The following is a 14,988-nucleotide window of genomic DNA, read 5'->3' as shown; positions in this document are numbered from 1 at the left end:
ACCAGGAGAGGGGTACTGGGAGTGCTGGGGACATGTTCATACTGGGACTTCACACTGTGTGTTCCGAGTTCTGAGAGCTGGAGCGAGACGACCTCCGCAACCTCCTGTCGGTCACGTCGTCGCCGTTTTCCGAGCTCTGTGATTTGATGGTTTGCAAACGTGGCGCACCATAATGTGATGGGGAGGTCACTTCTCCCCACTGAGAACTAGAATCGCTGTGTACCGACCCTCTCCTATAGATTGGCGACTGCACCCACGCCTTTTCCGACAGTTCTGAACTACTGCTCTCCCTGCTGAAGCCAGGGGATCCCTGTACACGGTACATGTGTCCGGGTAAATAACCACTACTGGCGCTGGACTTGAGGGACAGATCCGGGGAGCTGTTTGAAGACGAGTGTTTTTGCATGTATCCCCGTAAGGCTTCGTTCCTCTGCCAGTCCGAGTACGAGCTATGTACAGAGTTATGGACGCTGTGCCTCAGCAGGTCGGGGCTGCTGTCCTGGTGGCTCATCCGCTGCAAGGACAGCTGGGATATACTAGTGTGAAGGTCATGACCCTGTGACCTATAACCTGAACTTGACCCACTCGACCTTGCAGACAAGGGGTCAGGGTCATCTAGTGAAGTCTGTTTCCATGTGGATTTCTTCACGGGGGTTTCCTTAGGTCCTGTAGACTCCATGGAAGTTGTTCGCGTCATCTTGAGTTGTCGCGAGTGTTGACGGGGAATAGTGGAAGGTGTGGAGGTCGCTGACCTCAGCTGCTTCTGCGGGGATGGTGGGCAAGACGTTGCATGATGGGAAACGGGCCTTGGTGGTCTTCTGATCTCAGGAGGAGTTGGTGGGAATTGTTCGTCTGTGAGAATGCAAATATCCAGTCAGCAAAAATCAAACCCCTCTAAGAGATACACTGTTAATATATACATAAAAATCACTGAAATCATTTTACCAGAAATAGTGTCTGGTTCACAGTTGATGTCATTGAGGCATGGGGATCACAATAGAATCATGCAGGCATGAAGCAAGAAGCATTCAAGGATCAGAGGAAAGATGTGGCATATTGGCTACCAGCAAACAGAAGAGGTGGAACTGTAGCATGGCTGGGCTATTCTGATTCTGATTGTATATTGTACGTGGATTGGAATATCATTCAGTATCATCCATTTTCTTGGATTGACTGAAGAGAGTACACAATGTTAACATCTAAGTCCAACAAACCCTTTTGAAATCTACTTATTGATTGTGGATAGATTAGTTTTGTGACTGAAATTATGTTCATTGAACCCCCCTCCCCCATCTGTGAAGTTCTACAGTTACAGGTTAAACACTCACCATCATCTATCACATCAGAAACAGAACTACTATCTGAGGGGTCAAGATCTGAAAGTAAGAAGCACACATGTGGAGTTGCAGGGGTCAGAGGGTAAAACCAAAGGTGCATTATACAAAACAAAGCAGGTTGAAACTGTCTCAAATCTCTACAGAACACACAAACAACAAATTCAAATCTGTCAGAATGTCAAATAAGGAAAAGTATAAGTACACTTCAAAAAAGCAAACAGCTTGTAATTTCTATGTCATCAAAGCAACACAAAGCTTACCAGTGACAATTGGAACACTAATTGTTTATATATCAACTTTCCTACATGTAGCTACTATCACAGCTACAACACTTTCTTGAAAAGACACTACTGTACCTGGCATGAAAACTTCTCTACAGCTACTGGTCTCTATACAAGTGTGAATTTGTAAGTCTAGCTAAATTTCATGTAGAGAGGCAAACACTGCAGATGACTGAGTAATTGCTACATGGAGTATAACTGTCATGTTTCTAAAGGCATAGAGGGGTAAAGCTGCAAGGCGTAAGCGATGTAGTAGAAAGTGGCACGGTTAGGAAGCCATGTCGGCCGGCTGGGGTACCTTCTATGAATGCTGCGTACGGCGCCATCTTGGCTGGCATTCCTGTCTGCTTCCTGAGATGGTTCAGAACGGCCTCCAGGGTTTTCAACTAAAAAAAAAGAAGGTTCATTGACAACACCTTTATTTAAAGTCTCATGACTTGATGATGATTCAACATATGAAATCATCTCGATCTAAATGGGTAAAATCATTTCAGAATTTTTAAGCATATATCATAAAGAGGTTTTATAAATCAGACACATTTGTTTTCCTAAACCTTTTCATAGTTACTTAGCAGTACAATGAATGCTTAAAATTTACACAGTTGATTACTTGAATGGTAGTGTTCATGTACAATGTTAGTACTGTATTTAATGGGTTCTTTACCTTTTGCAGGGACTTCTGGTAAGACTCCTTCCTCTTCTTGCGGACCTTCTTGGCGACATTTGGGTCATTGGCGAGCCGTAGGGCGGCACTGGTGATTTTGGACAGGATCTCGTACTCACGCTCTATTCTCTCTAGATCTGCCTCCGCCTCCTGGGGTCAGGGGAAGAGCAGCTCAATTATGGTATCAAGAAATTAAAAACCTAATAAGAATTCAGGAGTAAAAGCTCTTGTATCAAGACTATCCAAAAAAATATACTCGTGTTTGCACTACCATAAAGACAATGTAACATAACAAAATGAAAGTAAACTTGTTTCCTTTATGCTTATGCAATCCAGTAGCCTGGATACGGGACCCCAGCCCGATCTCAAAAATATCCATTGATAGAGATTTGGTTGGGGTCTGGTATCCAGGCTAGCTATCTAGGAGCAATTTGGTCTAATTTGAATTTGCATATTTGGGAAACTTTTGACTGACCTGTCCTGCTGACCCCTCCACCACCTTGCTGGAGTAGGTGAATGCTGTCCCCACCCTCCTCCTGATCTGGGGTGGACTCTCCCCTGGCTTCAGGGGGATGTCGGAGGACAACACTCCTGTGATCTCCTAAAGAATAAATAGAAATACCTGATCAATGTACACTGCAGGAAAGCTTGTGAAAGAGTATGCACATGTACTTTAACAATATCCCTCAAAGCATTTGCACAAGAACTAAATATTTTTCTCAAATGCAATCATTTTAATCAATAGCATTTTTGGTCACAATGTATAACTACCTAATAATCAATTGACAGCAGTTTACATAATTGTCACATTCATGTCTGTAGCAAGTTCACCAACAAAAAACTGGAAGCTCCCCCTTGCAGCTCCAGAAGTTACTACAGTCACAATGGCACCAGCCCTTACCGCTTCCTTGATGCAGAGTTGTTTGAGTGCTTCTGTCTTCAGCTTGAGCTGATCCTCCAGGGTCTCCTTCCTCGCCCGTAGTGCTGCGTACATCTCCCGACACAGTTGCTTCTGGGGTTCCGACTGATCACTGGAAACTGGAGAAGGAAATTCCAACATTTCTTTTCACAACTCTTTTCCCAAATGTTCAAACTAAACTGAAAAATGATATTTCCTGTTGGCACTATTTTGGTTAAAGTAGATACTGACAGCTTCACAAATACAAAATGTAGTTCAACACTTGATATGAGGACATAAACCTTACACCATACACAAGCAAATGAGGAAAGAAACATCCAAACTTCCCAATGACTTCAAATCAACTCAGTTTTATCATAAGACTGGAAGTGGAATGGCCCTGGGCTATGTCCACCTCTTCAGTGTTCTTACTCATTACTGAAGAAAACGGAACCTTTACAGGAAGTTATCAACCCCAGGAAGCTGGACACAGTCCCTGAAGATGGACAGTCAGTAATATGACTAAGAATTCAAACATCAGTCACTCACGAAAGTAAAAAATGAGAAGGCATGTGACTTTTTATACCTTATTATCTGACAGTTATCAATGTTCTCAGATTTAGCCTCCTTCTGGTTTCTCACCAGGTCAAAACACAACAAAATGAGAGATCACAGTTCCAGGAAGACAGTTTTAGAAACTTAATCCACTTTCCTGTCAGAAGGGATGTACTCTGCCTATATCCCCTGAAGCAGTTTGTTTATGTGTACGTCCCCATTGTTGATAGCACACTGACACCACTTGCTTCTCACAGACCACATGTGAGCATCTTCCCACAAACACTTACCACCAGAACACACCAAGACAGACCTCCTTTCTAGCCTCTTCCTATTTCTGAAATTCATCCTGGACTTCTTCCCTCAAAATCTTTACCAGGACTGACCAACAAGACACTGCCTGGAGGCACATTCCTCTGATTCTTGTACCCAGGTTCCTTCTTGCAGACACATGTCTCAGCCCCAGGATTATTTGTCTTTGGCAAACCTCATCAGTGTAATTTGGAAACGGACCATTTCCTGCTGAAGTCAACCCAGTGAATCGCATCATCACTTTTGGTACACTCCCTACAGTTTAAAGACTATTCACTATACATTACTACCCTTATACTGAGGCTTACTGTTTTAGGACTATTAGTAGCAGCGCATTCACAGGTTTCCCTGTTTGCATCTGACCAATACCAGATCCACAGGCATATATCACCCTGACTACAAGGTAAGCAAACCTGACAGTTATCAGTCTTCTACAAAAACATAGGCTGAGCACTTTTTCCACAGGTGATTGATATGCCAGATGTAACACTAGTTCACCTTTATCCACGGGGTGATCTATATTCGATGAGAGGTAGTTTTAAACTGCAATATACTGAAAATATTGCAATTTGAAATCAACGTCCATCATTGTGATATCCCCAAATATCCTATTTTCAAAAGTAACTGATATAGGTTACCCAACGGATAAAAGTGAACTAGCGTTAACCAAAAAATGTGAGGTTTGCGTAAAACATGAATTCTTTGTACCTTGTCTGTAGTAAACTAAGAAGTAACGATATCAAGGCTTTGACTTAACTATCAAAGACTGATGCCCCTACCATAACATGGTTGCTTCCCCATCTCAATTTATGGCGCTTCAACTCCAAAGAGTCAATTTACTCTGCTCTTTTGGCGGGTAATCATGGTAACCTCTTTGCCAATGATTAGTCTATCAAACAACTATGTCCAGAATGTTTAACCCTGGAAGTGTAACAAACTGATAATGAAGGTTCCCAGTTAATCTCCTTGGCCTTGACACTAGGAGGATTACTAGAAGTACATGTACGATTCAAATTTGGTCTCCACTTGGACACAGAATCACATGTGAACATGGTACAACTGAATTGGAAGGTTCACAGAATGTCTGTATTTATATGTACCGGTATCTACAACTGCCCTCATTTCTACACAAAGGATTCAGTACTGGAAGAACATTCTGCAGTGCTCGAAATACTCTATTACTTTCTTCAAATCAACTACCTATCCATTATCTTTTCTTCCAGTTACATGAAACTACTTAATATCATAAGATAAATACAAAAAGTTTATGAACATATATGTAAGTGGGGAAACGTGGTGTTCTAGCTCAAAAATTTCAGGTTGCACATTGCACTACCTGAATTTAAATTTAAGTTGCGCCAAGCAAAATGTGGTTGCATTTGCAAGTGGGTATTTCGAGCACTGTTCTGTGAAACATGTTACAGTACTTACAACTGTTGGTCCTGGGCAGGCTGCCAAAGCTGGAGCTGGCTGTGATCTGTTCAGACTTGGGAGGTTCAGATGATGGAGAGGAGAGGACCAGGGAGGCTACAGAGGTCCTGTTGTCTGTCAGGTCCGCTGCTATCTCACTCAGGCTGCGGCAGTGGGGCAGTCTCGCCTGGGGAAGGGCACGGTCAACAACAATCAGTATAACAAAATCAGTTCAAGGTCATGTAGCAAGTCTTCCATTTTCTTCTTCTTTTCTTCAATCTTAAGGAAATACATAATACAGTCAATATAATCCAATAGCAAGTTGAGAACTGTTGTTCCATCAAGATAAGTTTCTTCTGTCTTGACTTCACATCCTAGCAGGTCATGAGGAAACAATGCCACTGGCAGAGGGCAACACAGGGAACTGCAGAACGGATGCAGACAGGATGCAGCGCCACCCAACTTGGAAGAAGAATTCTGAACTGGAAGTCATGCCAAACTAACATACTTTCTGCCAAACCACCCTGCTTTAAATCAAATTTGAATACAAGTATGGTCAGACAGCTTTGTTAACTAGTGGGTGTTACTGCAATAGCTTTAGCGTTTGGTATTTTAGAGCTTACAGTCCCATTATCTGACACAGTCAAGTTTTACTATCTTACATTATGTAAAACTTTTTCCTATCATAAGAACTTTCCATACAATGCTTCCAAGTACAACTTTGTAAATAACATTGAGCTAAAAAAAGCATGTGAATGCAGTTATCAGTCATGGGTTAGTTTCCTTGTCAGAAAATAAAATTCCCTGCATTGCGGTTCTAATCATATGAATAGCCTACGTGAATTGCTTTCCAATGATGTCATAAGCTGTGTTATCGATCAGTTGTTCGCAAAGACTAATCTTCCTGTCCAAAAAGAACCACACTTCCTGGCAGAATGGCTGATGTTGGCAATATCCAGTACTAGTCATAACAGCTGCCTTGAAGGACGACCAGCAAGAAACTGCTACATCAATACTGACCTCAGTGGATGTTCAATAACTTTTACAATGTGCCAAGTCAGGTGTACTGTTAGTAGTAGCTTTTTTTTACTCAACATAAATCCAAAGCACAGAAAAGATAATTGTAATAAAAAAAAATGAGGACTGGCACCCTATATCATACCATGTATCATGGTGACATTTTTCGAAAGTAAAAAAAAAAATTCCAACTACACCAGTGGGTAAAAAGCATACAAAATGTAAACACATACTATCATTATAACATACTATTATACTATACTATAAAAACATACTATTGTGTATTATGAAATCTCCAAGCAGAATGTGAGGATCTGGTTTCTTCTCAATATTTTAAATCTAAAGAAAAAAACGCATGTTTTTGCAAGATTTTGCACTCACTCTAGTATTGCTTTCTCACACCGAGAAAACACTGAGAGTCTAGGATCTGCTTGTAGATAAATATGAAGTTGTTTACCTTGCTCTGTTTCCTGTCCAGGTAGAACTGGTGCTGACTGATGGCCATGGACCACATGGACCTGATCAGGCTGGGCGAGGCGTACCAGGCGTGCACCGTGGTGCTGCTGGGGCTGAACGTACGCCGGCTCACAGACACCCTGGGGAGGGAACCAACAACTCCGTCATTACTAACACCCTGGGGAGGGAACCAACAACTCCGTCATTTCTAACACCCTGGGGAGGGAACCAACAACTCCGTCATTACAAACTATTGCAAACTTATTCAGGTGACAACAGACAATCAAACATAATAAACTGATGTATTTGGTACTTGACATTTGAATAGGTCTTGATGAGGTTAGGACCATAATGAAAGTGTTATAAATAAAATTCAGAATCAGATCATTTTCACTAAATACATTGATACATAATTAGCTTTTTATTCATCTATGAAACAAAATGCAAAATACAAATGTTAATCTATGTATATGTTTTTTCTATACAGCAGCTTCATCAGTCAGAGGGGGAAAGGGTGCGTGGATCTTGGTGCTGACCAACAATGTATAAAAATGTAGTACTGTTTGAATCTACAATGTGCCAGTTGCTTGCTGTAAAAGAATATCACACAAAAAAATGTTCTCAAGTTCAAAACAGATACATTTGGCCACAGAAAAATTAAATTTGGTTTGTTACTTCAACACACATAATTGTTAATGTGTCACTTCTTGGTCATTCAAAGTTTCATTTCAATAAGTAAAGAGGGACATTACTGACATAAAAAATGAGTTATACCAAGAAGAATCATTATACAGGTTAAACACCAGCCTGTTAAACTTGATTCAGAGACAAAGTTGTGGTGCCAAATTAGAATAAAGTTGTTTAATTTTACCCTTAACAGTGACATTGACATTAGTACCATTGGGAAAGAATCTAAACCAGACATTAACAGTGAATATCAATATCATAACTTTATGAATAGTTAATTTTTCAATGGCTCATGACAAGAGTGCAATGACAGTGCAATGACAGTTGGTGCAAAGTGCTGATGTTATTTTGACGGCATGTTAGTACTGTTAGAATTAGTGACTATGGGGCACACTCCTTCCCAACCTCGTTAGTGACAACTTAGATCTTGTTCTCAGAACAGTTTAGTACAGACACCAAATGAATCAGTACCTTACCCCCTCAGTGTAGCATTCACCTACAGCTACCTTGGCATGGCTACTAGTATTCTCTACAGGCTAACTTTGCATTCTTGTGAATGGGAGAGCTTTCAAGTGACAAGTTTTGAAGGTGAAAGTCAACCTAACAAAATGCTCTGACTAGGTAAAATCTCACTTGGTGAAATCTAATTTCATGCTGGTAAAACTTGAGGTAAAGATTGTCTGAGCTAAATCTGAAATAAGACCCAATGAACCCCTCTGTTAGTTGTGTGGTCTCCCATACACAATCCAAAACACACCACAGGGTTCTACCATCTGCAAGGCCAGGGGGTGTCCAGCACCTCAACCAACACACTCTTACTGTGCCGTGCAACTTACAGTGTCGATGGGTCTGAAATGGCGTCGGTGAGGTCATCTAACTCCTCCAGGGGCTCAGCGAGCGCATCGTCGTACACACTGTACGTGCTGAGCGCATGCACCACTCTACACGGGTGGGGGGAGGGGAGAAATGTGCGTTGGACTGGTGCCTCTCACAGTGTGCACAGATCATTACCATTTCACCACACCTAGACATCACAGAAGGAGGTGCCCCTTTCTACCCCTAATTAGTAAGATTAATTATCATCTCATCACGCACAAGATGCATTTCTTAGTGGTTATTTGAGTGATCAACACACCATGATTGTTAGTTAATTGTGATCAGGGGAAGTGTCTCCAAATAGGACTAGTTATACTCAATAGCTATACTTAGGTACGTAGGTACAATGCACTACGTTTAGTCATTTACTTAAACAGAATACGAAATTTCATACAATCATTCCAATTTTGAATTGGTATCATTCCAGTAAATCTTCTTAGTATCAAATCACTCATCTACAATGTTAACTGCTTTTTATGTGTTGCAGAATCTAGTACTGTTACTCTGTGCAAGTACTACTTTGTGAGTACTACTTTGTTCTACCTTTGCACAACACAGCAAGTTCTGCATGCGTGCATCAGCCTGTTACAAAGTGTTGCCACTACAGCAGAAATCACTGAAGCACCTACAAGACCATCGCCAGCCTATTGTCTACAACTTACACCGGAACTCAAAACACAACTTCACTGTCAGACTTCTAAGGAGTTCTGAAGAATTACAACTTTTTGTTTGATTATTCCACAATGATTTTATTAAAAGGTACACATTTTGATTGAAAATTTGTTTTAAAATCAGGGACAGAATCAGGACAGCTAGGATGGTGGATTGTACCATTGTCCATTTTGGAGACACCTTGGGGAGGGGGGTTTAAGTTGTTAGTATGGACACACACTGGACTTACCTGCGTGGATCGTGAACCTCGATGGAGAACTTCTTCTCTCTGAAGTACAGATTTTCAAGCTGTCTCCACTGGAAAATCTGAGGAAAAAACACAAGAATTGCACTAACAGAAGAAAGAAAAGTTTGGGCATTCAGGAGACATGTGCTCACAGTTCCATTATGATTACTGTATCTTTTCACCTACAAAAATCCTCGTAAGTTTTCTCCTTTCTTCTGACTCAACTGACTGCACTAATGTACAACATGTACACCACACATGTACACCATAATGAAAAGGCCTTCCTATTGGAGGAAACAACCATCCAACCATACAAACTACCAAAAATAAACAGTTTCAAACCTGACGACTCAAGTATTCTTGAAAAGAGAATATGTGTCCTACATGTAAGCCCTGAAACTGTGAAAGAGAGGTACGCATACAGCTCCGGAAGCTGTTACATGTCTATGTTTAACAATCTAGGTTTTACCATTTTGATCTACTACTGTATCATGTTTCCCAGGTCAATCTTCTACCACCTTTAATAGTTTAGGGGTCAAGAAACTTAAGTCATGTAAGTAGGGGGTCCACATCATTAGTGTGCTTAAATGAGGACAGAAGTGATGACCTGTTTTTTAAAGCTTTTCACATAAAAAATGCAGGAACTTATCAATAACTAAGATGTCTGAATGCGGTAGGTAAATATTACATGACCAGTAACCTTTAGAAATACCTATCTAGGTTAAAAGGATTTACCACTCTAAGAAATCTTGTAATTTGTATCCAAATGACCAATATGTCTTATGTTACACGGCATACATGACAGACAGAGGTCAACTTGGTATGAATAGTTTCTATTTTAGTACAACTACTAATGAAAGGCCCCTAGTCACCCTTCAAGTATTGTACCATTCAATTTCAGCTAACCAGCCCAATGCAAAACACTGTACTCTCTACATAATGATTATCTTTATTATGTGGGCGAAGCCACACATTTAGTATTCTCTACAGATATTCCACCCGACCAATCAAAACTCAGAAAAAATGGAACCTGTAGCATGCAGTCCACGTGTCCAGCTTTTTGATTGGCTAACATTCTGACTGTCTGGTGGATCCGCCAGGGGTAAACCTATCAACGCACAGGTCACAAAATGGCACTCGGCAGCGCAGTATCACAAAAAGTAGTATTGGACGTTGGGTAGAACCCCTGATAAAAGCTCCTTGGTAGAACCGGTTACGGGGCCGAAAAACGTTGAAAATGCAGCAAGTTCAGAGAATCTAATCGGCTAAATAACAACATAAAAATGCCCCCCAAAAAATTATTCTAGTATTCTGTCCAAGTTTTAGTGAAATACCTTCGATTATAAGCGAGAAATAGCCAGCGGAAGCTCGCGGGTTTTGCGGCGGGGCCGCCCGGCCTCCCCCGCCGTGTGGAAAATCGCGGAGTTTCAGTGACGATGGAATGAACGAGATTGATAAATTTTCACACAAAAACCTTATCTTCAGAAAATTGGACCTTGGAATCTTGCAAATTTAACGGTGAACGGACGTGTTCAAGCAACGCAATACATTTGTATACCTGTTAAAACATGCGCATGAAACATGTCGTTGCACTAGCTCAGTGGTATTATTCACGCGTGGTAAACCAACGCTCCGGTATCGAATCCGTGAACAGATAATGTTTTTTAATTTTTGTTTCTTTTTGCTGCATTTTCGCGAAAATGTTGCCTTTCTTGTTGCTTCTTTTCTTGCGATTTTTGCTTTCTTTTCCCTTCGCCCACATCCTGCATTTTTTTCAAAAATGTTGCCTTTCTAGTTTGCAAACTGTAATGCCTGAATGATATCTGCAATGGGAACAATTACATGCAGATATAACAGCAACATGAAGTACAAAATGTCTAGTATACAGTCCAGATCATTCGAATGTTTACACATACAATTCACTTTTTTGCAATTTTTGGCAGTGGCCAAAGAATAGTTGCTGAAAAGTTGGTTTTGTGACTTTAGTAGACCTTCACAATCACAGGTAGTTTTTCTTTTAGGTTTTCTAGATGGTGAAAACTTGGACTTGAACGATGAAGAGATTGTGGTAACTGTTTCCATAAAGCTGACCTTTGAAGGTGATCTATGGACCTGTCAGTGACTTCTGACAGGAGTGTCAGATGATTGCTGTGCCACCAGATCATCTTGTCTAGCAATCTTCCACAACTTGCAGCAAGCACGATTTCAGGAAAACACAAGGTCAATGCTGGGCTACTTTTCCACAACATGACAGCTAAGTTGACATGTTAGGTATTCAGTGAGGCTTTCAATGAAAGTCTTCTTTGACCTAAAAAGGACAGTTAGCCCATGGCAACTTCCCCTCAGCCAATGACAAGCTCCCATTTTCTGTGGATATATCCACATAGTGTGGGACTATGAAAAAAGTGTAAGGCTATTTCATGCAAATGAGGAAAATGTGTGGTGATATCAAGTAAAACTGTGGTGTTATCAGACTTTCTACCCTGCCCTGTGATGACTTTACCCAGACATTTTCCTACAGTGTAATATGTCCTGTTTTTCTAGGTGGAAAAGCCTTGCCCTGGGTGCCTACAGGGTAAGACAAGAAGCCTCCGAGTGGGCTGAGCTATCACTCATGGGTCAGGACAGGTCAAGCAAGGTCAAACTCATCAGACAGAGAGGGTCCTGTGCCCAATGGACTAGAACTGAGTGAAAGCAATGTCCTGCATACTTGATAACTGGTCTATACTGAAAATTTCACTGCATATGTGAGATTTGATACAGAAAACAAAATTGTGACTTTGATGGTGTTTGCTTGTGTTCTTTGGCCTCCTTCTATTACAATAATAAACACAAAACAGCTACAAAATCAGTTACATTGAAATATGCACTGCAATGGCTCTCAGTGCCCAAAAGAAATACAAATGAATGCAACTGGTACAGCTAACACTTGTGGCTAGAATTGCCTGTTATAAACTGAGACAACTGTACACAAATTCCTAGGCTCAAATGCAAGAAACGTTCACCAGGACTAGTGAATGTGGAGCTAGTAGGAGATACCATTCCCTTCAGATTCAATGTAGTTTTGAACCGTACTGCTAAAGAGATCACATTCTTCCGAGGTTGCTGCATGGATAGGAGTTTTTGTCATTCCACAAAAGGTTTTGTCACAACAAAGAGTGTGTGTACATTGTAGATGTAGTCTGTCTGTAGTCACTCACCTTCCTGGGTGTTAGCTTGTCGCTGTGGTCATACTGAGCGATACCCTTGTAGCTGAGCCCCAACCACCACGGGATCCCACCCTTGTCCTGACACAGTGGCGGAAAGAGAAAACGTTAGAGTGTTCTGCATGCCAGGGTCTCCAACGTGCTATATCACTGTGATAGGCTGCCTTACCTGTGATTCGCTTCACTGGTTTTGTTGGTGGTTTTGTAGAAAGGCCTTAGGGCATGAGCAATATAAAGACAGCAGGAACTCTTCAAAATCAATACGATCAATTATGCAACAAGCAATGTTCAAGAGACAACATTTCAATAAAATCAGCAACATCAAGAGATTGAAATTTGCAGCAAATAGAATTTCTCATTTTGTTTGATCCTTTGTTCACTTATGCGAAGGTCAAGTCGGCCTGCAGGCCACTTTTTATGGAGGTCATATGAGGGAGTAGGTAAGGTTCAGACAAAATGTAAGAAAGAATCAAAGATACAGATGATCATCTAGCTTGAGAAATTGAAGTAAGCCATGTCACTCATTGTATTATTTCATTCTGTTCTAAGAACTACATAATTATTTGGATATTGAAAACACTGAAACTAAAGGGTAGAATTTCTAGAGAAATTGCTACATAATGCAGTCACAAGTCTGCTTTTTGTATACCAGGGCAATCAACTGGAGAACACTACAAGAAAGGGACAGGAAGGGGAGGGGGGTATCCACGCAGTTACAGGAGTATTTACCTGGTATCTCCTGGTCCGGGATGAACATGCCTAATACAGTGGCACAAAGCAGCAGCTTTGAACTAAAGCTACATTTTCCAACCATGCAGAAAGTTAATCTTGGTTACTTTGTGTCAGCATATCTATATAAAGTCTTCTGCCAGTGCCAGTGAACATTTGTAAAGGTTTTACTGGAAAAAATTTGGTAGCAGGATGTGGTTTCAGGCAGCTGTGCAGTTCAAAGGAGTTTTCTGTTTCCAAAATGATTCTCCACATTGCCTAAACAGTCCAACATATTCTTAATATGATAAAATATTTATTGCAACACACAGGCACTGCAACTTTGGATGGTTAAATGCCCGGTGAAATTTTATCATGAGCTTTTCCACAATCGGTAAAGCACACGTTCCACTTGAGAAAAGAAATTCTTGGCACATTCTTATCGATATGAGTTAACCTACACGCAATCTCTTCCTGGTGAGGAATGACAGATGGCCTACAGCTGATAGGCAGTCAGCCAGTCACACTCCCTAAACCTTTTGTTACATGGACTCATGACAAGTTCAACCTCTGCTGTCAAAGTTTGTACGAAACAATAGCCTTTCAATAATTCTGATTGCATTTTTTTCAGCTCTGATTAAAGAATTCAGCTTAGTGAGTTCACAAACCATTATTCACAGGTGATGAAATGTTAAAAGATAAGAAAATCAACCAGGGACATGTTAATTTCCTTGGGGACATGGGGTGTAAAATTTCCTTCAAGTTCTCCTTAATGTTGTCTGTCCGCTACAAGATGTTGTCTTCTCAACATCACTTGATCTGTGGCTATATGAACAAACACCAGCTTTTCAGGTCAAAATATGTCCATGACATTGACTCCCAACTGCCAGGCAGGACTGGACTGGACCACATGTTCATAGTACCTAACACTTGTGTCAGCATGTGGCCTTGTCCTACATAGGATTTCAGACCATAACTGGTAGAGAACTTGGTCCATGGGGAAAGCTGCCTTATCAGATGGCCTCAGGAGACATAATTTGTTCCTTGACATTTGCCAAATTTGTTTGTGGTTCTTTTCTTCTGCAAGGTTAGGATTCTAATAGAAGCTTAGAAGTATTATGCTTGTTGAAAAATCAGTGTTACACCAGAAGACAGACTGCCAATTGAACTACTAGTAACTTTTACTGTTGTAGCCTATTTGAGACAAACTATAGCGTGGGAGGATCTATCGAAAAAGACATCATGTTGTGACTACAACCAAATTAAAATCAAGATATTAACTAGTTCACTTCTAATTTGGTAGCATATTATAAAGTTGTTCTGTTATTGATGTTAACATCCATCAGACAACAATATATTATCCTGCAACAACTTCATGTCAAGTTCTAGAAACAGCAAGCTACTTACCTTTACTTCGTAGTAGTGTACTCCATAGTTGGGCACGCTCTCCACAATGGACATATAACTGTAGGAAACATGACAGAAACATCAGAACACTTTGTTCTTCTTGTGACTAATTTTGGGGAAAAGAGGACAGATTCAGAGTCTGACTGTCGACACATGCACAGATGTGACCGCATGATCTAAGTAGACAAAACACTGACACTGAATGGTTGAATTGAGGACATAGAGCAGTTTGGCTCCTTCCAATTACTGGCCCCTGAGAAAATGTAAATGTTGAGT

General features: G+C 40.8%; 1 protein-coding gene across 1 annotated transcript in view; it reads right to left on the bottom strand.

Moving 5' to 3' along the window:
- Positions 1-14,988, bottom strand: part of LOC118415322 (FERM domain-containing protein 4A-like) — a gene marked incomplete in the record, with an annotated part of 41,501 nt that overhangs the window by 4,500 nt on the left and 22,013 nt on the right. The window contains 13 exon segments of the mRNA XM_035819825.1: positions 10-852; positions 1,329-1,376; positions 1,917-2,004; positions 2,283-2,432; positions 2,758-2,883; positions 3,184-3,320; positions 5,479-5,644; positions 6,932-7,070; positions 8,454-8,558; positions 9,395-9,471; positions 12,592-12,678; positions 13,327-13,356; positions 14,713-14,770. Coding sequence (XP_035675718.1) covers positions 50-852; positions 1,329-1,376; positions 1,917-2,004; positions 2,283-2,432; positions 2,758-2,883; positions 3,184-3,320; positions 5,479-5,644; positions 6,932-7,070; positions 8,454-8,558; positions 9,395-9,471; positions 12,592-12,678; positions 13,327-13,356; positions 14,713-14,770 — 2,014 coding nt within the window.

This window comes from Branchiostoma floridae, chromosome 5 (assembly GCF_000003815.2).
Source record: "Branchiostoma floridae strain S238N-H82 chromosome 5, Bfl_VNyyK, whole genome shotgun sequence".
Classification (NCBI taxonomy): domain Eukaryota; kingdom Metazoa; phylum Chordata; class Leptocardii; order Amphioxiformes; family Branchiostomatidae; genus Branchiostoma; species Branchiostoma floridae.
The sequence above is the reverse complement of the archived record's forward strand: the minus strand, read 5'-3'. Positions and strand labels throughout refer to the sequence as shown.